At 38.0% G+C, this 25,208-nt stretch overlaps 1 protein-coding gene across 3 annotated transcripts in view; it reads left to right on the plus strand.

Moving 5' to 3' along the window:
- The window catches only part of LOC107564532 (rho GTPase-activating protein 29), a 70,397-nt gene that overhangs the window by 34,522 nt on the left and 10,667 nt on the right, over positions 1 to 25,208 (plus strand). For 2 of the 3 annotated variants that reach the window (XM_016249631.1, XM_016249632.1), the window contains exons 3-13: positions 18,239 to 18,382; positions 19,485 to 19,581; positions 20,409 to 20,481; positions 21,401 to 21,455; positions 22,326 to 22,481; positions 22,569 to 22,633; positions 23,258 to 23,368; positions 23,456 to 23,536; positions 23,622 to 23,789; positions 24,209 to 24,346; positions 24,833 to 25,023. In XM_016249631.1, the coding sequence (XP_016105117.1) occupies positions 18,239 to 18,382; positions 19,485 to 19,581; positions 20,409 to 20,481; positions 21,401 to 21,455; positions 22,326 to 22,481; positions 22,569 to 22,633; positions 23,258 to 23,368; positions 23,456 to 23,536; positions 23,622 to 23,789; positions 24,209 to 24,346; positions 24,833 to 25,023 (1,279 nt within the window). The remainder of the gene's footprint in view (positions 1 to 18,238; positions 18,383 to 19,484; positions 19,582 to 20,408; positions 20,482 to 21,400; positions 21,456 to 22,325; positions 22,482 to 22,568; positions 22,634 to 23,257; positions 23,369 to 23,455; positions 23,537 to 23,621; positions 23,790 to 24,208; positions 24,347 to 24,832; positions 25,024 to 25,208) is intronic. The other variant, XM_016249633.1, reaches the window with a different exon arrangement.

The raw sequence follows: 25,208 nt of genomic DNA on the forward strand, positions 1-25,208 counted from the left end.
GCTCACTAACACAGATTTAGACAGATTTGTGAACAATATTTGAGAGAAATAGGTTCAGTGTATGTTTCTAATTGATTTGGTTCCACAGTGTTTGCTGATTTTCAGTTTTATATACCTATTTAAACTTTGTGTTATTTTCCTAAGTAATTTGTTATTTTATTAGGCATATATGGTGGATTTTTATTCGTTTTGATAATAAAAGTTCTATGAGTTTGACGTTGTTGTTGCTTGAATTGAATCAACGCCGAATTGCCGAATAGTATAGTAGTGTGCTTATCATTTGGCAAAGGATGGTTGTGGTGGGATTCACGCAAAGCGCAGTGTTTATGCGCACAGCTGATGATTGACGTCTCCATTCACAGTCAGTAAATACCACATGAGCTGTGAGTTTAACCTGCTTATTTTATGACTCCTCCGTATCTAGTTTAAGTTGCATACATTTTGTTCTTCCATTGGTGTTACGTTTGTAGCAATATACTAATATAACTAAAATAACTATTTAACTATACAGTATTTTATTATTGTGTGTAGGCATGGGCTACATGAGATTTTGACAGTATGATAACCTTAAGCAAAAAAATATCACAGTTTCACAGTATCATGGTATTGTCATTACAGTTCTAAAATTTGTTATTTTTAAATGACTGGGTAAAAAAAAATTGTTTTTTCCGCTGAACACAGTATATTTTGTTTTTGAGCAACACAGAATATTAGGAACAGTAGAATTTGCTTATTTTTTTCTTTGATTTGTTTCCTAAAAAGAAAAGAAATAAAGAATGACATCTTTATTTTACCTAAATCCGTAATTACAGTTATTTAATTACATATACATAATTTGATTTAATAATAACCCAATTTGAAGCAAAAATAGAATGTTCTGACTAGCTTTGTGAAATTATACTACATGCCTGAATGAAGCAAACAGCAGATGCTCTGAATGAGATGCAGATTCACTCTCTGACAGCAGGAGGCGCTCATGGAACACCATATATGGCGTTTCCTTGGTTACTGCTGTAAACAAAGCAGCACTGCGCTGAAACACTGCTTTAATATGAACTATGCAGAGACGAGATTAAAAGAAAATACCACGTAAACTTTTCTGTCAGTTCCCCTCAGAAATTCATTCATATAAACGCCCAAAATCAATATTTTTTCCAATAGCTCGTGCATCATGAACAGTGGGTGATCTGCCTGCTACAGCATTTTTCTCTGTGCGTCCGTCTCTTATATGTATCTGGCCTGTGTTAATGGGCGTTTACAGACTTCATATTTTCATAAATGACATTTTGGAAAATGATTGCATTGCAATGCAGTTTGTGCAAGTCCAGAACAGAGACGAGCTGCAATAAGACAAAAAATGCCCGGTTGCCGATCGCGTAAGTTCCAGTGGCAGCTCCTTAAGTTCAGCCATCCTACACACACGTGACTGACCGCGCGCTCGCATTAACAGGAGGAGGAGGGTCGTGTTACTCTCTACACTGCACTCAACCTGAGGGATTCCTACACTTTCAGTCTTTGAGGAGACATGAAAAACAGCGCGTACCGCAGGAACGGTATAATGGAAAATATTAGCGGTGTACCTTAAAAACTTAAAACTGGTGTTATATGTAATCTATGTAATATCTTATATTGAGTCTCTCTAAGCCGGTTACAAGTAAAAGTGGATCTAACACCTTTCATAGCTTCCTGCCAGTCATCGTCTATATAAACATTACACAGGTCTTCATCCCATTTATGAGCCACTGTGTAAACTTTTCTGTCAGTTCCCCTCAGAAATTCATTCATATAAACGCCCAAAATCAATATTTTTTCCAATAGCTCGTGCATCATGAACAGTGAGTGATCTGCCTGCTACAGCATTTTTCTCTGTGCGTCCGTCTCTTATATGTATCTGGCCTGTGTTAATGGGCGTTTACAGACTTCATATTTTCACATAAATGACATTTTGGAAAATGATTGCATTGCAATGCAGTTTGTGCAAGTCCAGAACAGAGACGAGCTGCAATAAGACAAAAAATGCCCGGTTGCCGATCGCGTAAGTTCCAGTGGCAGCTCCTTAAGTTCAGCCATCCTACACACACGTGACTGACCGCGCGCTCGCATTAACAGGAGGAGGAGGGTCGTGTTACTCTCTACACTGCACTCAACCTGAGGGATTCCTACACTTTCAGTCTTTGAGGAGACATGAAAAACAGCGCGTACCGCAGGAACGGTATAATGGAAAATATTAGCGGTGTACCTTAAAAACTTAAAACTGGTGTTATATGTAATCTATGTAATATCTTATATTGAGTCTCTCTAAGCCGGTTACAAGTAAAAGTGGATCTAACACCTTTCATAGCTTCCTGCCAGTCATCGTCTATATAAACATTACACAGGTCTTCATCCCATTTATGAGCCACTGTGTTCAAGAGTCCAGAGATACTCGAGTATAAAAAAGAATACAATCTAGAAATAAAATGAGCAGCATCAGTTGTGTTGATGAGTAAACTCTCCAGACTGCTAAGTGCTAATGAATCCGGCACTTCTTTTTGCTTTGAAATAACATAATGCCGAATTTGCAGATAACCAAAGTGATGTTGATTTGGAAGATCAAACTTCTGTCGCAATAGTTGGAAGGACATTAAAGAGCCATCCTGGAATAGGTCTCCTAGTACACGAATCCCCTTCATGTACCATGCTTTAAAGAGTGGTGAACCTATACCAGGAACAAAATCCTGATTAAAATAAATTGGATTCAACATAAACATAGTTTCACCTCTCCCAAAGAACTTAGAGATCTGTCGCCAAACTATAATAGAACTATAAAGTATTGGATTTTTCCTCACTGTCTTATCATACTTATAGGGACAAGCAAACAGGCTCCAGACAGAGAGTGGGGAGAAGGCCCAGGAATCCACACTAGGACACAGATCATAGTAAGACCTAAACCACTCCCAAATGAGTCTGGCATAGCAAGCCCAGTTGTAATATAAAATGTTTGGCATAGCTAAACCACCTAACTCCACTGGCATCTGCAGAGATTTAAGATTTTGTCTAGGCTTTTTGCCATTCCATATAAATCTAGAAAAAGCGCTTTCCAGCTGAGCTTAACCATAGGGGTAACATCTGAAGAGGGTACAATAATCGAGGGAGAATATTCATCTTGATTAAACTTATCCTACCCAGCAGTGAGAGAGGAAGAGCTTGCCAGTGGTTTAAATCACTTTTCACAGTATGAATAATCAGGGCGTAATTGAGTTTCCATAATCTATTCAAATCAGTTGACACATTAATCCCGAGATAAACGAATCCAGATTTCGACCATTTAAAGGGGAAATTAATTCAAGTTTCAGTATTAAAATTACCTAATGGTAATGCTTCCAATTTACTTAAGTTAATTTTGTACCCTGAGATTAAGCTAAATTCATCAAATAATGATAATGTTGCTGGTATAGATAATTCAGGTGATGATAAAAACAACAGGATATCGTCTGCATACAATGCAATTTTGTTATCACTACCCCTCATTGATATACCCTTTATATCTTTATTATGTCTAATAGCCTCAGCTAGAGGTTCCAGAGTCAGCGCAAACAAGAGAGGGCTCAGTGGACAGCCCTGTCTGGTGCCCCTAGCAAGTGGGAAAGGATCTGACCGTAGACCATTAGTAATAATACAGGACATAGGGGAATGGTAGATAGTTTGAATCCATTTTTAGAAATTCACCCCCTATACCGAGTCTCTGCAAAGCCTCAAACAGGTAGCCCCACTCTACCCTGTCGAAAGCTTTCTTTATTTTCGCCTCACAGTGCTGTTGGTTGGTATACTGTATAACATTCAAGAGTCTTCTTATATTTGTGATAGAAAAACGCTTCTGTATAAAGCCCGTCTGATCTGGGTTTATAAGGTTGGGAAGAACCACCTCGAGTCTCCTGGCCAGCAGCTTAGAGAGTATTTTAGCATCAACCCCAATTAAGCTAATGGGTCTATAAGAGCTACAAAAATCTGGCAATTTATTCTTTTTAAGAATTAAGGAAATATTTGCTAAGTTTAAAGTGGGCAGAAGCTGACCATTTTTCAACGAATCTGCAAACATTTCAGTAAGTGATTCTACTATTTCTTTTCCCATTTTTTAATAAAATTCTGGCCAAAAACCATCTGACCCGGGGGCCTTCCCTCCCCTTAGAGTAAATAACTTCCTCTTCTGTGATTGGCCTACAAAGGTCCGCTTGTTCTTCCGCTGTGAGAGAGGGGAATCTAACATTATTAAGAAAAAGGTTTGTCCTTTGCTTTATCGAGTGACATTCTGATGAGTAAAGATTTTGATAATATTCTTTCATAATTTTATTAATGTATTTGTTTTCAAACCTAAGAGCCCCAGAGGTATCCCTTAAGGATGATATTACATTAGTCTATGCCCTCCCCCTAGCCAGCCGCACAAGAAGATGACCATGTTTATTCTTTGACTCATAAAGTCTGTGTCTGAAGAAGAAAAGAGATGATTCAACCTTCTTGGTTAATAGCTGATCTAAAGCCAAACGGGCTGCATTAAGCTGTTGGGACATACCTTTGGAAGGTGACAATTTGAAATCACTCTCCAAAAGCTGAATTTTCTTTTCAAGTTCCACTATATTTTTCACTGCTGCTTTCTTTTTGGCTGAGGTGTAAGACATAATTACACCTCTTAGATAGGCTTTTGCCGACTCCCATAAGACTGACGGAGTGACTTCAGGGGCTTTATTAATTTCAATAAAGATTTTCCACTGTTGTTTGAGGAACTGCATAAATTTAGGACAGCTCATTAATGAAGGGTTCAGTCGCCACTGTCTATTGTATGGATCTCTATATGGAGGACAAACAGTCATTATGGTGGGAGAGTGGTCAGACAAAGTCCTAATGCCGATGGAGCAGTCCACTGTTCTGTCCAACAACTCCTGTGATTCTAGAAATAGATTGATACGTGAAAATGTTTGATGGGGCTGAGAGTAAAACGTATAATCTTTCTCCCTCATATGAGCTAACCTCCAAACATCAAACAATTCCAGATCCTTGCAAAATTCTAAAAGCCTTTTCTTTAGTCTGATAACTCTTGGAGGAGACTGGTCTATGGATAGGTCTAGAACGCAGTTAAAATCCCCTCCCATAAGTATGAGAGAGCATGAAAATGAAGAAATGACAGCCAGTAACTTAGAAAAAAATTGAGGCTCATATACCGTGGGAGCATAGATGCAACCAATCAGCACATGCTCCCCATATAGAAAACCTGAAAGGAGTACATAGCAACTTTCATTATTTGTAACTGATTTTTCAAGTTTAAAGGAAAGATTTTTATGAAGAAGAATGGCAACTCCCCTACTATTGGACTTATAAGAAGAAAAAAAACCTGGCCAACCCAGTTTCTACGCAACTTCATGTGCTCTGTGTCAGAGAGGTGGGTTTCTTGTAACAATGCAATCTGACATTTCTCCTTCTGAAAAACAGAAATAAGTTTTTGCCTTTTAACAACATGGTTAATACCTTTTACAATAAGGCTAATAAATTTAAGATCACTCATTATAAGATTTTACCAAAATATTGATATAATCTTAATACTGAAATACAAGTATGAAAGGGTTTTGGGTTATTAGAACAGCACAGAGAATGGTCATAATAATGAACATAAAAACACACAAAACAAAACCATAACCACCCCACCCCACCCCGTCACCAGGAACGAATACAAACATAGTTTGATAAAGACAATGTTAGTCTAACCCACTCAGAAATGCCTGTGTATCTTGTGCACATTGGAAGGAGTAGTCTGATCCGTTAAAGTTGAAGCAGAGGTTAGCAGGGTAGCGCATCATGAAACAGACTCCTCTTTGAATGAGCTGACCGCAGACGTCGTTGTATGCCCGTCTCGCCTCCCTGACCTTGACTGACAGATCATGTGTAATAAAAATGTCACTGCCCTCATATGTGAGATGATCCTACTTCTTAGCAGCTGCCAGTATTTTAGCCTTATCCGAGAAGTTGTGAAGCTTAATCAACACAGGGCGTCTTCGGTTGGGTTTGAGCGGACCAAGTGTTCTATGCGCCCGGTCAATTTTAACAGCCCCATGTTTGGTTTCAATTCCCATCATCTTAGGCAGCCAAGTCTGGAAAAATTAAACAGGTCTGCGACCCTTTCAAGCCTATGATGCGAATATTGTCTCGCCGGCTGCGATTTTCGGCGTCCTCTGCTCTCTCCGAGAGGGACTGTACAGTTTTTTTCCAGCGCCGCTATCTTGTTGTTATGTTCCGCCACTTTGTCTTCAGTCTGGGAAACGCGACTCTCCGCTTCCATGATACGTTTCGTGTTATCCTCTAAACGGGTTGTAATTGAGTCTAAAGTCGACCCAAGACGAGCAAATTTCTCGTCCAGGAAGGCACTTAAATTATCAGTAACAGCCTGTGCTAGGCTGGACTGTTCGGTTGAGGAACCGCCATCTTTGTTACCTTGATTAGCGGCCGATTGGCCTTTTGTTGTCGTGCGGCCCCGTCTAGTTTCTTGTTGGGAGGCTGCGGGACCAGTTCCTGACATGCTTAGGGGTTAAATGCTGCGAATTAAATTGAAACAGCCAAGCAGTTAAATGTGAAAAATATGAAAATAGCGCTATGGTCGCGGGAGCTCAGTGAAACCGTGCCACTTAGGTCGAGAGCATCACGTGACTCCCCAGGCGTGGTTGACTCTTAACTTTTATAAAGAATATCTCTTTGGATTTGAGACTTTAGTCTTTGCAACTTTACAGATCTTCTTTATGCACCAAGAGCTTTTTATCTCTTCAAAGAGAAAGGAAAAATTGAAATCGCATCATATGACCCCTTTAACGTGTTAGTTTATGTTAAACTATGTTTATGTTAATATTTAGTGTTAAGCTGTTGGTCTTTAAAATAAATCTACTTTTGATTTTCACCGTTTACTGATTTTGCAGACGTTTTAGACTGATAACTTCCGTGCGTCGATGCGGCAAATTTGTCACAGGACGTGTGGTCCTAATAGCGATGTATGACTGTTGTATCCGAATATAGGGTAAACGTACCTATTAAGCTCACCAAAATCTACATTGAGACATTTTTAGTGCACAGGATATTGGTTTCAGTACAAAAAGTTATGTTAAAATAAAAGATAAATCTCTCACACAAAAATATTAAATTTTATTTTAAATGACAAAAGCATTTTATAATTTAATGTCATTTAAGCACATTGCAACATCTAGACTTGTCCATGTTCAGCGAAGTAACACAAATTCAAAAATCAAATAAAACAAACCAATAAAACATTTCATTCACGGGAATGAACACAAAAACTAGCCTCATTATGAAGCCTCTTATTAAATGGATGTCAACTTACCTGTAGTCTCTTAATGCTGAATACATTACACAAGTTTTGCCCCAATTTTCCACTGATTTACAGTCTGGAGAAGTTCTGTAGCATCTGCGCTATGTTGCTAAAACTATCTTTTGGATCTAATTGTAATTATTTCCCACATCCAAGTTCCAGGTTATAATCTGCAAAAGTCTAAACATTAATCTCTTGATTTTACAATAAGTAGTGAAATTTACCTAAAATAAAGGCTTAAATATCTTAAAAATGCACATTTAAGGGGCTCCTCTTTTGGTGAAAGTTTTCAAACAGCTTTCAAAATGGCCACCAGACAGTGTGAACACATGGAGACCCATATCTCAGTGTGCAATGATCTGATTGACTTGAAATTACAGGAGGTATGTAGTAACAAACACATCAAGTATGATAATACATTCTTTTTTTCTTTTTATAATCTGAGCTCAAATATGGAAGTGTGCTTAATGAGTACGTGAGCTTAATAGGTACGTTTACCCTATATGAACTAACATGTTAGTTTATCAGTATGTTTGAAAGTATATTATTTAGATTAGTGGTGCTTCCATAGACTCACTCTCTATCGCGTGCGGTTTAAAACACCAAATAGTTCTGACATAGCCTATGACAAGTACAGGGAGTCTCTCTGTTGCAACCCCCCCAACACCCACCCATGCACGTTAATATCGTCTATCGGCGATCTCACGGACTGGCGATATTGCGATTTGAAAAATGATAATTTCGCCCAACACTAATAGAGGTTATTGGTTTGGCTGGATGAAGTATGTAACTGAACTGAATCTGAACATAAAAAAATGTAGAGTGCTGATTTTGGTGTGTTTATTTACCCAAAATGCGAATGGGACACTCCAGTCTTTGCTAATTTCCTGCACTTTAAAGAATAGTCTTTCTGTTCCTGTAAAAGAGAAGTGGTATGGTGTGAGGAAGGCTGACAGGCACAACGGCAAACCCAGTGCTGCTTTCTCACCGGTGAATCACAACAGAGCGTCGCTAAGCTTGTCTGCCACTTTGGGCAAAGCACAGCTGAGGCAGGTCGAGACGTGCCTATTGATTACCTGTTGTTAGCAACAGAGGAAATGCCATCAGCAGTGCGTAAAAGCTTTGAAGTGTGTGATGACATTGTCAAGTGGCTAATTTTCTAGGAATCATTTGGAACATACAGTATGCTGGGACAAAAATGTACAACCTGTTTTCTCAGGAAAAGAGTGACCGTTTCATTCTTGGAAGCAGAAGCCTTTAACTTTAGCTAATTTTTAATCGACAAGCACATGATAGGATTGGAATATTTCAGAATTTCTTTATTAATGTTGTCTGTTTAACACCTTAGAAAACATGAATGCATCCCTATTTTCTGTTGCTTCCCCTTGATTCTGTACTAATTTGGGGAATAAATGTGTAAATATATTTATAATTTCAGGTTTCATTGTTAAATGTGATTAATCACAAAACTTGTATCAGTTACAGATAGTTGTAATGATTTGATTAGAGATGCACCGATGTGATCGGTCGGTCAGTCTCACTTCTTTCCGATTTCGAGCTGATCCGTTTTGTTACCAGCGGCACAGGCAATAACATCAGCCTCGCATTCTCACTCTCATCTCTCTGACGACCCCTTCTCTCTCACACACACGTCTCATTCGCTCCGGTTAAATAGTGCTTGTATTGCACATTATAGTCATTCAGGTTTTGCCCTTATACCAAACGCGCGTGCACCACCACTGATCTATATTAGTGGAGCGCACAATCCGTGCTCAGTCTCAAACAGCTTGTGAGCCACAAATACCAAAATGAGTGGTAAATACTAAAACTAAATACTAAATACTAAAACGTTCAAATGCATACAAAATTATGTCAAAATCACACTGGATATGTTATTTTACATTTGATTACTTTAATTTCTGTAGTATTTCTTACCTGAATAAAAACGTACTCAACCTGAAAAACTTAGTTTCAAAGCTCTCTTTATTCTATTGCATTTATTTGTGCTGTTGTTTGCCATTTTTTTTATTTGTTCTTATTTTATTTCTGAATTTTTGCGTTGAAGAAAAGTAGATTTTTGTTTGTATATGCTGTCAATTATAGTTCTTAGAAAGAAAATCGGAATCGGCAAAAATCGGTATCGCCAGATCACATTAACGAAAAATCAGAAATCGGAATCGGCCAAGAAAATGGCATCTCTAGATTTGATGTCACAATATTTGGTCATAAATTAGATTTCCATGGTGCTTCTGTTGTTAAAAATGCCAATAATTAAATAATACTTAAATTATTGTTTATTTTAATTAATACATTTCTGTAATTATTATTTAAATTATTTAATTTATTTATTCAAATTTGGGGATAAAGTATGTAAATGTATTTAAAATATATTTATAATCACATACAAATTTGTGATTAATTAGATAACTTAATTAGAAGAAACAACATTTGTTTATATTTCATTGAGGTTCAGAGAGACCTTAAGCAGAGTCAAATAAGTCCTGTGATTTAATATTTGTTGGATCACAGGGCTCCAGACTCATTCTTCCCACTGGTTGCTCTTTTGCGACTAACTTTCTCAGTTGGTCACACGAGCACATGATTTGGTTGCAAAATTGTATTTATTTATTTATTTATTGCGCTACAACATGGGATTAATCAATGCATGCTAATTAACTTTTATCATAGTTTATAGTTATATGGAAATAAAAGTGGTTAACATTCAACCCATTCTTTTTCATTAGTAGTATTATTTGTGATTTGAATTTTGTGAACGGGAGTTCCTCTTTTGCTATGTTATAAGCCGGGCTTCAGGTGCTTTCACTTTCGAATTCGCGATCTTGTTGTCACGTTTTACAAGAAAAGATAATTGTCTGTTTTGCTTACATCTATACCTTTCACTTTTTAAGACTAAAACAAAATATGTATTCATTGTTATTCTTAATTAAAAAACACAACAACAATATAACAGTAAGATACATTGACAAACTAGTTCACAAAACGTTTATTAACAAAAATGAATAAGATGAGGCATGGCATACACCACATGCTGTATTATATACCGACTACTAAATTACAGAACGTTTAGCAAACACTGAGGAATCAAATAAAAAAATTGAATAAAAGAGAGCCTCCATAGCATAAAGTGAGGTAAACAGCAAAGATAACAAGCTTTTCAAAATTAAAACAAAAAGAAAAGTAAAACTAGCTTGCTGTCGGTGACAGTGCTTGCATGTTTTTTTTCCCCCACAAGAATACCAATATGTTCACCTTCTCTGGTTTAAGAAGCAGTCTTTTACTTTACTTTAGCTTAAAAAAACATCCATCGTTTCCTCAATATTCACGTCATTTTTACTGCACGCACCTTCACACTTGTGCTGACGCGGCAAGTATAAACTAGGCTGAGTGAGCAGGTATACCTGAGAGGATGATAGAATAGCGGGTGAGGGGAAGTGAAAAAAGAGACCAACTAGATGCGCCATTAACAAAATCGACTATTCATTAATTTTTTTAAATAATTATATTCAAATTTTGCAGTCGCACCAGTGCGACCTCTAAAAAAAAAAAACAGCAGGAAAAATGGTCGCAAAATGCGACTATTTAGTCGCAGTCTGGAGCCCTGGATCAGTGTGTCATTAATTTGATGAACCTACAAGCTGGTAATTCAATAAAATCCTGTTGCATTTTGTCCCTGTGAGCTAAGGACATAATGTTCACATCTTTAATTGGAAGACATCCATCTGTCAGTATAACTTGTTGAGATCTAAATGTGTCAGACCTGTCAGCAATGTGTGCGTGTTCATGAGAACTGTGTTGACTTTCTTGCCGATGGGACTGAGAAGTGGTGGGTTAGGGGCTGTTAGCAGCCTTCGTTCTCACACTGCAGTGTGAGGCTTGTTGGTAGTTGGGTGAGATTATGTTAAACGGCTCTGATCAGAGACAAAGGGGCGGGCGAAGAGCACAAGTGAAACATGAAGAGACTGAGCGTGAAGCGTGGCTGGGCCAACACGCAGGCCGAGCGTGGGAGGGACGGCGACTCGCTGCTGGAGCTCTTGGAGTGAAATAGACCCTGGACGGAGGGCCATCAGCAGGGGGCTCATCCCGAACAATGTGTGTGTGCCTCTCTGGCGGTATCCCCCCCGAAACAATGCCCCTCAGTTCCCCCTGAGCAGTTTTCATGCATACTTTTTAAAATATCATTGTTTTGACAGCACTGAAGTGTTTGGGGGCCCAGATGATGCATTATTCATAACAGAGTGAGAACGGGTTTGGAGAACACTGGTTGCTATGCTGGCATGAAGACGTCCCGGGACCCCAATCAGCTCTGACACATGACATAGTCCCCTGTGTGTTGGGCCCCATTTGGGCGGACGCAACATTCCATCAGTTCTTTTGGGAGTGGATCAGTCCCTGTCATTCAAACGGGCCTGTCCTGCATGTCAAGCCACACTTTGATAAATCAAACATATTTATATCAAAAGCGCTTTGGTTGTGCTTCTCAGATGGGGCTGCACAAGCATCATCATTAAAAAAAACCCAGCTTAATCAGAGCAGGCATTTCTGTCTGTGACATGCTGCTTGACCCCTCACCAGTAATTAGGAGGGCAGTGAGGGGAAGACCTAAGCTAGGGTGGGGGCTTCTGATGGAGGCCTTTTGTCTGAGGGACATTTAAAGTCAGAGTGGAGAGAGGACGCTCTTGAGTTGGCTATCCCTGGGGCTAGAGCCTCCTCTCCTCTTACCGCACTGGAATCCTGACAGGTTGAAGACGTGCACCTGGTCGCCCAGGTGAAGGATGCAGGTCATTGTGGTGGTGTGCTAATAGAGGATCGTTTTGTGACCTTAATGCATGACCTTATTTGGCTTTTTTAAATACTGGTGTCTTGCCCTGCATCACAACACTCTTATGATACCTCAAGATAGAGGCCTGCATGGAATGGATTTTTTTTTAGTTCTGTTCTCCTCTTCTCCCAGACAAAATGTGTTCTATTTTGTCCCGTTCCTCCCCATATTTTTCATGTTTTGTCTCGCTCTTGCCCATAAAAGTCCACATGGAGATCTACATGGATCTACGTATATTCTGTCTTGCTCTGGTGCCATAGACATTTGTTTCCATTTCCCCCAACACACGACACGTCAAACCTTATCTTGTTGCATTTGTTGCTGCAGGCAATAGAAAAGTGCTTAGCCTTGTTGCTGCATTCAATCAAAAACTCTGAAAATACCAACCTTGCACCTGTAATTTATTTTTGTTGCTGAATAGACAAATTGCGTTCGGTACTTAAGATACATTTGAGTAACCTTTATTTCATTTTTTGATATTATATTTTGAGGGAGACCCTTACCTTGTTTATTTTTCCCACTTCCTGCACACAAATCAGTATCTTCCATCCCGCACATGCATTCAGCAATTCAAATTTTGTCTCATGCCGCACTGTTGATCTCAAGAATAAGCAGAGGCAAACCATATCGTTTCTTGAATTTCAATTTCTCTTTTATTTGGATAGGATGTCTGTTGTGGGAAAAACAAAATCTTACAAAGAATGACACTTCTTATCTTCAAATTCTAATTCTTAATTATAAAATTAATTTGATAATTGTATCAAATACATCAAATTATATATCAAATTAATTTGATAATTTTTTTTTTACAAATCTCTAACCCCTTACATGCTTGTTTATTAAATATTTTGGCTAATTTGATTATGCATTCAGCTCATTTTACATTTCTCATTTTAGCAGGAAACCGCAGCAGTTTCCTCATGGGCCTTGCTTTCGCTAACATGATAAAAGCAATAAAAGGTATCTTCATGTTAATCTGTTTTTTTGTGATCCGTTTTGTCAGTCGCTTAGTTTTGATTTCTGCAGCATGACCCCAGGTAGCCCCGACCACAAAAAAAACTCATTGGCCAGAAGTACTATTTTTTTCTTCCTTTTTTCTTTATAGTGGGAGAAGTGATCCTCTTTCTTTGCCATCAAACTCACACATTAGGGTTGTGCCGATAGACAATAGTATCGAGTATCGATGATAGTCAGAGATATCGCCTGTGACTGATGCATTTGATGATAGCAAGACAATTATTATTAATATTATTATTATTATTATTATTATCAGGCTAGTAATGCTATCTAATTAGTATTTGTTCCATCATATTTCATCACTGAAGTTTTGTTGTTTTCTCTCGCAAATTCTCTCATCATAAGCAACAAAGTGCAGATGTACATGCATTGTAAGTATAAGAGATTAATTCACCATACAGTGGAGACAGCTTCACTGATTATAACGGGAGTGTTTTTTTAAAGTTCTTTGCTCGTTTTCTGTTGCTGCTGTTTGAATAACGGAGGAAATGTAAGCATTATAATTAGTAACTTACAGTGTTTCTTTTAAATTGTTTAAATCATGTTAAATACAAATTCAGTCATATTAAAAACATTTTATGACATGACATCCTAACATTAGGCTGCTTTTAGCCTTACCCTGGAGTTGGTCCACTCTCCGGCTATGAAACTAAGTAAGTAAATCATTAAATAAATTAGCATGATAAGTTTGTGTATCGGCGATCTCACAGGCTGACGATAGGATGATATGACTGTGGAGCATATTGCCCACTAAAACACATACCTTCCACATTGTAACTTTGCACTCATAAAGCTTCTGTCTCATCCTTGTGGCATGATGTACATCTGCACAGAAATGATAAAAAACAGATGCTCCTGCTATCAAAACTCTTTGAACCCGTTGCAACATCCAGTTAGATATGAAGTCATCCCCTGCACACACAGCCAAACGACTGTCCACTTCATCCTAATGCAAACAAGAGAGATTGTGGTGTTCGTTTATGGGTTCACGTGGTGTAAACAAACATTTTTTATCTTAATGTTTACATTGATACTAATTATTTATAGTTTGAAAAACATGTACAATAATATTTTAAAACTTCAAAATTGTATAATTAATATTTGAAACCTATTTGGTTATTTGAAGGCTAGGTGTTTGTTTGGATTCTAGCAATTCACATACAACCTTTTTCAGACTGAGCAAATTTGGTGTGAATAGTTTTGGTTTAAATAACTGAACGTTTTGTCATTTAGTTACAGCAAACCTGGCAGCCTTTCAAGTAAACATGAAATCAGAGGTGACCACTTTATTTTCTCTACAGATGACCTTTATTTAGGCTACATGGACTTTTGATATTTGATGATTATGATGTTATGAGGTTAAAAGATAAATGTAGCCCTTTAGCCATCATTTGATCTGGCTCCATTCTGGTATGGAAAGTCCACTTTTCATTCAGTCACAGTCAATTCCCAGTGGATAAAAGTCCCACCCTGCATTTTTTTCTTGTTTAATATCCTGTTTCAATTGAATTTGCATTACAGAAGTGGATTAACATTAAAAGGGGTTTCACATTGATTTTAAAGTTGTTTGCATACTTCTGCTTATTTTAGAAATATGGAAGTAGTGACACAGGCACACTTGTTATTTCCCAAAAACATTCAGGTAGCTTCATTCAGTGTTTCCAAAAAAACTACAGTAAAACAGTTATGTTATGAAATATTGTTACAATTTAATTTGAAGTGCCCCTATTATGGCATTTTTAAGGTTCCTAGTATTGTTTTGGGAGTCTCCTACAATAGGTTTACATGCATGCAAGGTCAAAAAACGCTGTTGTTTTTTCAAAATATGAATTTAATATCACCTAATTTTCCAAAGATTCTGAAATGATTAGTTCAAAGCAGTTCTGTTCCTTTCCATGAGCCTACTCTGCTTTGATTGGTCAGATGGCCCAGTCTGTTGTAATTGGTCTACCGCGTACAGCGTGTTTCGGAAATGTTATCCCACGTTGAACTTCCCAAAGCCCCTTTCACATTGAGCGTTAATCATGGAAATTGCCAGAGTGTCTTCTGTGTGAACGCAAACACGTCCCGGGATTGATCCCGGAAATGATCCCAGGCCAGAATTGGGACCTAGTAACAACCAAGTCCCGGAATTGGGACCCGGAACGATCCCTGTCTAAACAAAAGCCAGGACCAATGCCGTAAAGGGTGTGTCCTAATGATGACGCACGTTATCGTGCGACTCTTTTACCAGGTGTTTTGAAGGCAGATCAATGTTCACGATAAAAAAAACAAGTGCAAACTGAAATGAAGCAGCGATCAGGGAGCTCCTCACTATCCGCGCTAAAGCTGAGATGGTTCGCCAACTTTGTGGAACAGTAAGCATCACATTACACGTCACATCGTAATGTCACATGTTTTTATGGGATCTTTATGGGATGCGTGTGAACGCATACACAGATTCCGGAAAATCACTGGCAGTGTGAATGAACTAAAATCAAAAGATCCTGGGACAAAACTCTTGCCACATTATCCGCATATTTTCCGGAATCTATGTGTGAAAGAGGCTCAAGATTAGAGAAGCAGTCTTCAATAAAATTATGGGAACACAAAAAAAGATTGGGCTTGTACTGCTGTGGTACAGTGGAAAAAAAATCTATTTTAACTAGAGGTTGACCGATAGTGGATTTTACCGATACCGATAGCAAGGTTGGACCACACTGGCCGATACCGATTAATCAACCGATGGATAAAATGGATACTAAACGAAAACTAAAAAAGTGCTTTGCTATTAAAAAAAAAGTACTGAACCATACTTTGTACATAAATACAAATATTAATATTAAATATTAATTATACAGTACATTGATCATTAAAGTTAGTTCATAGTTCATTAATGTTAACAGAAGCATCTTCAAAATGTAAAAATGTATTAGGCTAGTAGATGTTGAAATTAACACACTCTAACACGTGATGATTTTCTAATCAAAATAAAAAAATATGGCAGCCGCATACCAGGCAAAATGCGCAGCGCCGTGCAGACAAACTCACAGGTATCACACACACCAGACGTGTCGTGTTTAGTTCAAGCAGCAGTCTAGTTTTATTGAATCACTTCAAGAATGATCAAAAAAAGTGGCATATTGACTTTGAAGTTCGGTATTTAAAAAAAAAAAAAAGAGCAAAATGGAAAGAAACAGCGCAATCTATATTATAGCTCTCTATATGAAGCATACAGACTTTATTAGAGCCAAACGTTTTGCTGAAAAATGCACAATACACAATCTTCCAGCCCAGAGTGAAGTCATTATGTACATTGATAACGATTTATGACAAATATAATATAATTTAATGGAAAACTGTGTGAATGGCGCTCTACGGCATGGCAGATTTTCTGTCGGCTGAATGAACATCAGTTTGCTTTCTCACATCAAAGCTTTAAATCTGCAACTTTGCTGTCTAACAAATGCATTAATGTGACCAGCTGGATATAAACTAATGCAAATAGATGGTAACAATCGTGACATTAAGCATCTGGGTCGGACTTGTGTGTGTTTTTTTGGTTGTTTTAACCATTTGAGGTGCTGCTAATGTTTGCGTCCTCTCAGCATTGATAACAAACATACTGCTGTTCTTTCTCCACTAATGCGGCATCTAGTCAACAAATGAATTACTTAGTAATGATATGAAAAAATGCACTATAGTGTACTGTATCCACACCATTAGGTTGTCTGCTTTAAATCCTTAAATCTGCACGTCTGAAGTGACCCACTCTGTGCAGCGTGCAGTATCACGTGCCAAAACAAACAGCACGTGGTGTCAGTGATTCCGCCTCTAGAGGCCGCTCTCGCTCTCGTACTGTATGATGACAGCGGACCTTCTCAGCCACTCCAGCAACAGACGCAACCCTAAAAATCTATCGGGATGGATTTTTGCAGATAGTTCCAGCAATCAACTATTGGTGCCGATTAATCGGCAAAACCGATACATCAGTCGACTTCTAATTTGAACCACACACCGCTGACAGCCTCATCTTTCAGAAGTGAAAATAAAACAATGTACTTTCACAGCGTTGGACACAGTGTCTCCTCGACACGAACAAGCTACAGTGTTTTAGGGGAGGTCAAGTTATTCGTGGCCGGCCGATGTAGAACATAGGCGAGCATTATGCAAATGTAGTATCCTGTGATGTGTAGCCGTCACAGAAGTGGGATTCATATTACTGACGACTCGTTTAGGCTTTTCAGAGTCAATTCTTTCTTTTGGGAGACAATAACTTTATTTATTGTGCACTTTTGGCTTTACAACTTTGCAGATTGTTTACATTCACATACAGCTACATTACACACTGCATGGAAGGCAATATTCAAAATGGCATAGTAGGGGCACATTAACAATTAAATAACCTATTTTAATATGATTAAATGTAATTTATTCCTGTGACAGTAAAGCTGAATTTTCAGCAGCAATTTCCTCCAGTCTTCAGGATCACATGATCCTTTAGAAATTTTTTATATTTTCAATGTTAAATCAGTTGTGCTTCCTAATATTTTTGTTGAAACCATGATACTTTTTTTCCAGGATTCTTTAAAGAATAGAAAGTTCAAAAGAACATTATTTAATTGTAATGAAGTACCACACTCTGTCTCTCTCATACAAAAAAATCTGTTATCGCACGTATGGATAGGTGTGCATAGCTGTTGTTATGTTTGTCTCAGAGTTATTTTCTTATCTTGCTGTCGGCCAGCTCTCGAGTGCACAAAGCAGCATCTGCATCTCAGCCAAAGTGCAGCCTCATACTCTGCTCATCATCTCTAACCACATGGGCATGCACCGTCACAGAACAAGAGTGCTGTTAGGATGTATTAGTGTCACACATGCCATTTAATGTGCACTTTGAGGAGGTTTTACAAGGGTATCTTTAAACTGACTAAAAATTTTAAACCTTTCGATGTTGCTTCTGCACCAATATTGTTTTAAATGTGTGCATCTTCAAAAACCCGTGGAGGAAGTTGAGCTGATGACATTGTGGTCTCTGTCTGTATGTTTGTCACCCACAGAAAACCAAGAGTGCTCACAGCACGTGGTCAACGAGCGACTTGGGGAGCTGGCACGTGTGTTGAAGACCGTCATTGGCAAGCACCAGGCACTGAACTCGTCAGAAATTCTTGGTGCTACAGGCACTGTCATCGCCAAAGTCAAAGGTGAGCATCCTCCTTCAGCTCCACCCCAATTAAGAATCAACAGCTTAGAATTGATCTTATCTTTTAAAAAACGGTCTGTTTCATTGTTTGTGTATGTATTCACACGTTACTGGCGTGGAGTGCTGAAAGGCAAAACATTCATAGAACTGCAGCACAGGCATGTAATTTTTTCCATCTGTTTCAAGCGATGAATATTTGATCACCTCTAAAAAGAAACACTTTGGATGTTGCATTCATCTTTTAAAAAAGGAGATAATGCTTAATGTGGCTTAATGGCTAACGACAGTGATTTTGGTTGGAAAATATATATATATACTGTATTTATATATATATATATATATATATATATATATATATAAAACACACACGCACACACGCACGCACACACACACACACACACACACACACACACATATATATATATTATACACATAGGCTAAATAACAGCACAAACATTTTGACTGTTCTTTATACTGGGCTGCTTATACTTTATTTCCCCACCAATGTCAAAATCAAACCTATCACATAACACAAAAAGAAACTAGTCTTTGACTTAATATTCACTATAGTACTATTACTGTAGCTGTTTATTATAATTATATTTAACAAGTCTTCTTATTATACCTAATACCGATTACACTTACAAATTTAAAAAAAAAAACGCTGCATAGTTTTGCTGAAGAATCGCTCAGGGGCGCAGCAATAAAAGTGTCAAGTGTCTCAAGTTATTGAAATTCTTTCTTCCCCCGCCCTTGTCTAGAGTGAGTCAATGACTCGCTGTATTTTTATCTTTGCTCCTGATCTAAGGAGACTCTGTTATCTCAGGTATTTTATCCTATCTTATGACGCATTGCACCTGAAAAAGTGATTCCTGCATGAGGTACTTCTGCCACTAGTATATGGTAAGAATAATTCTTAGATATTTTCAGAAAAAAATTATTTCCAATGATGCAGAAAATGCTTTTGAGGGTTTTTTTCTTTTTTGAGAGAGAGAGAGAGAGAGAGACATGCTGCTCATCATCATTTGTTGAGAATTGTAATTTTGGTGCAGACTTTTGTGCCGTTTGGCGACACTTCTCATGTGGTCAATCACTTCCCACAGGCGTGAACGTCAAGGAAGTCAATAAAGAAAACAAAGACACAATATTTGGCGAGATACACACATCAATCGATACTTTGGCATTCACCTTTGGCAATGTGTGAGTACCATAGCTCTCTATTCTGTAGTCATATGTATATTCTGAATGCTCTCCGTCTGTATAGAGTAACTTTCAGTTTCCATGGCCAATTTTACTGTATTCATCAGCTGTGCATTCTGTTGTCACTCTGAATTGCTGATGAAATGTACTTGTGTCATGTTGCAACATTACTTAAAATGAAAATTCAATTACTCATCCTCATGCTGTTCCAAACCCATAAGAGATTCTTAAAACACAAATCCGAGAGATTTCAGTCCCTCCCTTGAAATTCCACGCAACCACAACTTTGACACTTTAAAAGTTCATAAAGACATCATAATCCATATAAATCCAAGTGGTTTAAGAAGTCCACCAAAGAGACTTGATCGCTTTATATGATGAACAGATTTAATTTAGCCATTAATTCACCTATAAACATTGATCAACGTACATACATAGAGCTCATCAAATATGGTCAGCAGAAGCACAACCATGCTTGTGTGAAATGCGAGAACAAATCTTATTGGTTCTCACACGTCAAGCAAGTACATTTGAGCTTCTGTTTACCATATTTTATATGTTTTCAGTTGTTAGACAAAAGGATCAGAGAATATTAAAAGTATCTTAATTTGTGATTCGAAGATAAACAAAAGTCAAGCAGGTTAGGAATGATGTGAGTAAATGATGACAGAATTTTCATTTTTGGGTGAACTAACCCTTAATACTGCTCACATTCTTGATTTAAAATGAGCTATTTGTAATGAAAAATAACACCATAATATTCTAACCTTATTATGTATGTTCAAGTTATGTTATGTGCAGTGACTTGTCTTTCTTTTCCACTTCAGAGTGTCTGACTTCCTTATGGAAGATGTGGACAGTGGCTCCAGCTTGGGGTACCCCCAAGCCAGAAGAAGTCGTGTAAGTTAATCACCTCCATGACCTTCAAAGGTCCTTGAAAAATTAGTTCACAAAAAAGTCATTATATACTCACCTCACGTCTGCCAATACAAAGCACTGTTAAATGTATTCCATGCCTTCTGGAGCCATGCAATAGCTTTATGTGAAAAGCAGACTGAAATTTAAGCCAGTATTCTCTATTTATAAACAACAGTATCATATGGCTTCAGAAGGCTTGAAATACTCCACCATTCAAACGTTTGGGGTCTGTAAGATTAGAAATGTTTTTAATGTTTTTGACAGAAGTCTTATGCTCACCAAGGCTACATTTATTTTAAAATGTCATTTGTTCCTGTGATGCTCTGTGGTTTAAGCGGTTGTGCCGCTTAATATTTTTGATATATTTTTGAATATTTTTTCAGGATTCTTTGATAAATAGAGTGATCAAACAGCATATATTTGAAATAGAATACTTTTGTAACATTATATATGTCTTTACTGTCACTTATGATCAATTTAATGCGTCCTTGCTGAATAAAAGTAGTAGTTTGGCTTAGTTTTATGGCATTTGCATGATTTTTATTTCCTTTTTGCTGCTTGACAAATGCGGTTACTATGAACTGTCATATAGAAAAAAAGATGCATGAAGCTTCTACAGAATCCTTTTGTGTTCCACAGAAAAATAACTAACATATTTTTAAAACAAGTGTGAGTAAATAATGGCATTTCATTTTTTGATGAACCATCCCTTTAAGTTTAGAGCTCTGCTTTGAAAATAATGAAACCAGGCTGGCCCTTGTGATTTAAAGAGCATGGTTTTCAAGCTTTGATTAACTGAGACATTGAGAGACAAGGTAAAAGAGAAGCACCTTTTCATCCCTCACTTCTGTCATCAAACTTCTCGTCCTGTGTGAAACGTCTTTCTCTTTTTCTCCTCTAGTCTTTTGAAAACCTCTCTGAAGATTCAGGAGTCTGCCATCAAAATGATCTGGCAGGTAAATGGATTTCCTTTCCTTCTCCTTTTTGTCTTCCATCCTTCTAGCACGGTTTTCATCACAAAGCAAGCAGGCTCTTGCAACTGAGGTGTTGAAGAGAATCTCATCACATATTGTGTGTGCCTCAGAGCAACAGTAATGCAAACTTCAACAAAGTTTTCTAGTTAAGCAAACCACACATGAAAAGTGTTGTTCTAGCAGAGAGACAGATGAGCTGCACTGACATAGGTCATAATCAACAAGAGAGCTCTACACACCCTGTACCTTCACACTTGTGTTGTTTTTCATATAGTCTAACATTCTTCTTGTTTGCCAAATGGTTGACATTCTTTGGGTTTTTTTTGGTCGTTTGTATGAGGAATGGGAACCACATGTGGCTTTTTGGGCGAGGTGCTTGGATTCGGCACAGCTGAGTTTCGTGTCAGTGCATTTGGCAAAGGTTAAAGCACAGGTTTTACAAGATGACCTGATTTTACGAGATGTACACACATCTAATGCTACCACAGATTAGTGTCAGTTTTAGAAAGACCTCTTTTTCTTTTAAGTCAATGGGATGGTATATGTTTATTCCTCTTAAAAGCAAGTTTGTCACCAATTTAAGGGCTGTCGCTGCTTTTAATAAAGCTGACTTGTAAAATTTGCCTTGTAACTTTTGGCTTATAAACCCTGTAGGGCGGTAATATTTAAAAGTAGATTTTAAATGACAGTTTTAGAGAGTGGAGAGACTGAGGTTGAGGAAATGTAAATGTCTTCAAAGGGTACCTCTGTGTATTTTCAGCAGTTTTTTTTTAAACAATGTGGAGTGTTTGTGTGTTATTTTTTTTTGGGGGGGGGGTGTTCGTGTTCATATGCAGTGTTCTGGGTTTATAGATCCTGCTCTGTCCCCAGAGCTGTCCACCGTGGGGCAGGTGGACCTCCTTCTGCTGAAGAATGACAGTGGAGTAGAGTCGGCTTTGCTCTACGCCAAGGCCTGGTCCAAATACACCAAAGACATGTTGGCCTGGGTGGAGAAACGCCTCAGTCTGGGTCAGTCCATTCTTAAAGCCCGATCTTTTGTTTTGAGTCTTCATTGTTGAACTTTAGTGTTTCATATGGTATCTCTGTATTTGACAGACATGGAATGTGCCAAAAGCTTTGCCAAGATGGCAGAATCCGCAAAGGCAGTGGCAAGTCAGCAGGTGATGGTCTTTTGTTTTGATTAAATGTGATGTATATGATGTACTGCCATTTACATTTTTGGGAAGAATTTTGAAAGAAATTAATACTTTTATTTGACAAGAACATAAAATGAATAAAATTTGTTAGTAAAGAAATTCATAATGTATATCTATTTCAAATAAATACTGTTCTTCTGATCTTCCTATTCATCAGAACAATCCTGAAAAAAATGTTTCATGGTTTCCATAAAAATATTATGCAACACAACTCTTTTCAACAATAATAATAAGAAGAAATGCACCAAATGAGGAGCAAATCAGCATATTAGGATGATTTCTGAAGAATCATGTGACATTGAAGGCTGGAGTAATGACTTCTAAGTATTTGGTTTTGCCATCACTGGAATTAATAGGAATACGTTTTAGAATATATTCAAATGGAATATAGTTATCTTAAATTGTAGTAATATTGAACAATATTGCTCTTTTTTAAATGTATTTCTGATCAAAAAATTCAGCCTTGTGAGCATAAGAGACTTCTTTAAAAAATACATTCAAAAATCTTATTGATCTCAAGCTTTTGAATGGTAGTGTATCTGATTTTGGGCCTTTAAGTGACATTATTTTGTGACTCTGTTTCTAAAGGACTTCATGCCTTTCCGGGATATTTATGTCTCTGCCTTTAAAAATGAGATTGAGTACAATCAGGCTCTGCTCCAAACAGCTGCAGCTCTACAAACCAACAAATTTATACAGGTATGATCAGATAAATCTGCTATACATTTTTTATCTAACTAACAAATAATTTCCTTTAATTCCACAAAATTCCCATAATTCCAACAGCCACTGCTGGCCCGCAAGAATGATCTGGACAAGCAGAGGAAAGAGATAAAGGAACAATGGCAAAGAGAGTTAAAGAAAATGGTACATATGATTATTTGAATTCTTTGAATTTCATCACTAACATTTCTTTAGAACCGCTAGTGCTTAATAACCCACATGTTTTCAGAGCGAGGCCGAGAGCGCTTTGAAGAAGGCTCGACTGCTGAAGGTGCAGAAGAGGGAGGAGTACGAGAAGGCACGCAGCTCCACCAGCCGCACCGAGGAGGAGCAGCCAACAGCAGGAGGCAGGACTCTGGAGAAGAAACGGAGGGTGGAGGAAGAGGCCCTACAGAAGGTACTGCAGAAACTGCACTATAAAGAATTTTAAAACTTCAAATTCAACTCCAACATGATCACAGACTGCACGAACACACACACCCTTATGTTTATTGGGCTTCAAAGTGGTGACGAGAAACACAAAAGTTTTTGGGAATTTGTTTGAATTTCCTTAAAGCCTGACATACTGTCTGAAAATTCGTCATATAATCTAAACATTACTGTTGCTATTACAACCCAGACACCCAGCAACTACATAGCATCACACCTTAGCAAATGAGTGAGCATTTTCTTCATAAAAGGGAACATTTTTGCAGTCCTGTTTGGTGACGCTGGTGGCACAGAAATGACACACTTTGGCTTAAGACAGGCAAGGAAAATCACTATGCTTTTGTTTTGTTTTGTTTGGCTGATCGTCTGTTTTTGTGGTGACTCTAGGCAGAGGAAGCGCAGGAGCACTATAAAGCCTGTGTGGCCGATCTAGAGGCGAAGAAGGTCAGCCTGTCAAACACTAAGAGTGAGATCCTCGCTCAGATTCGGAAGCTGGTCTTCCAATGTGACCTGACCCTCAAATCGGTCTGTAACCATGTCACAACAACACTACACTGCAGTTCAAATGTTTGGGGTCTGTACGAGTATTGAATGTTTTTGAATTGAATCAAAAATACAGTAAAATTGTGAAATATTATTACTGTTAATTAAAATGTAATTTATTCCTGCAGTGACAAAGCTGAATTCATTACTTCAGTCTTCAGTGTCACATGATCCTTCAGAAATCATTCTAATATGCTGATTCGCTGCTCAAGAAACATTTCTTATTATCAATGTTGAAAATGGTTGTGCTGCTTAATGTTTTTCGGAAACCGTGAAATGAATTGAAATTTCAAAAGAACAGCGCTTTTTTAAATAAATAAATATCTTTACTGGCACTTTTGATCATACTTGCTAAATTAATTTCTTAAAAAATAAAAATAATAAACAATCTTACTGAACCCGAACTTTTGACCTATAATAAAATAAATACCATTATTGTGTACTGACTATTCTCACAAACTCTTACAGGTGACAGTGAACTGGTTCCAGATGCAGCAGGCTCAGACCCAACCTCTGTCAGTCAACTACCAAGCTCTAAGTGAACAGGCCAAAAAGTATGAGCCAGGCCAGCGCTACTCTGAGTTTGTGTGCAGCCTGCCTAAAGAGCGTGTGTGGCTGGAGTCTCTGTCTCAGGACATCACAGCTTCCTCAAAAACGGGGTAAGTCCACACTCAAGTTTCCGTGCGGGCCAGAGAAAGGCTGCATTGTTTGGATCTTCCTCAGGAAGAATGATGAACGAAACCACGGTCGGTGATAACGTGTTGTTTATCCAGGGTTCTGCTCTCCATAATCGCTGCCCCGTGTAAACTCTGCTTTTCAGCTTGACCTCTGAATCACACCCACG

Source organism: Sinocyclocheilus grahami, unplaced genomic scaffold (assembly GCF_001515645.1).
Source record: "Sinocyclocheilus grahami isolate Dianchi unplaced genomic scaffold, SAMN03320097.WGS_v1.1 scaffold945.1, whole genome shotgun sequence".
Lineage (NCBI taxonomy): Eukaryota > Metazoa > Chordata > Actinopteri > Cypriniformes > Cyprinidae > Sinocyclocheilus > Sinocyclocheilus grahami.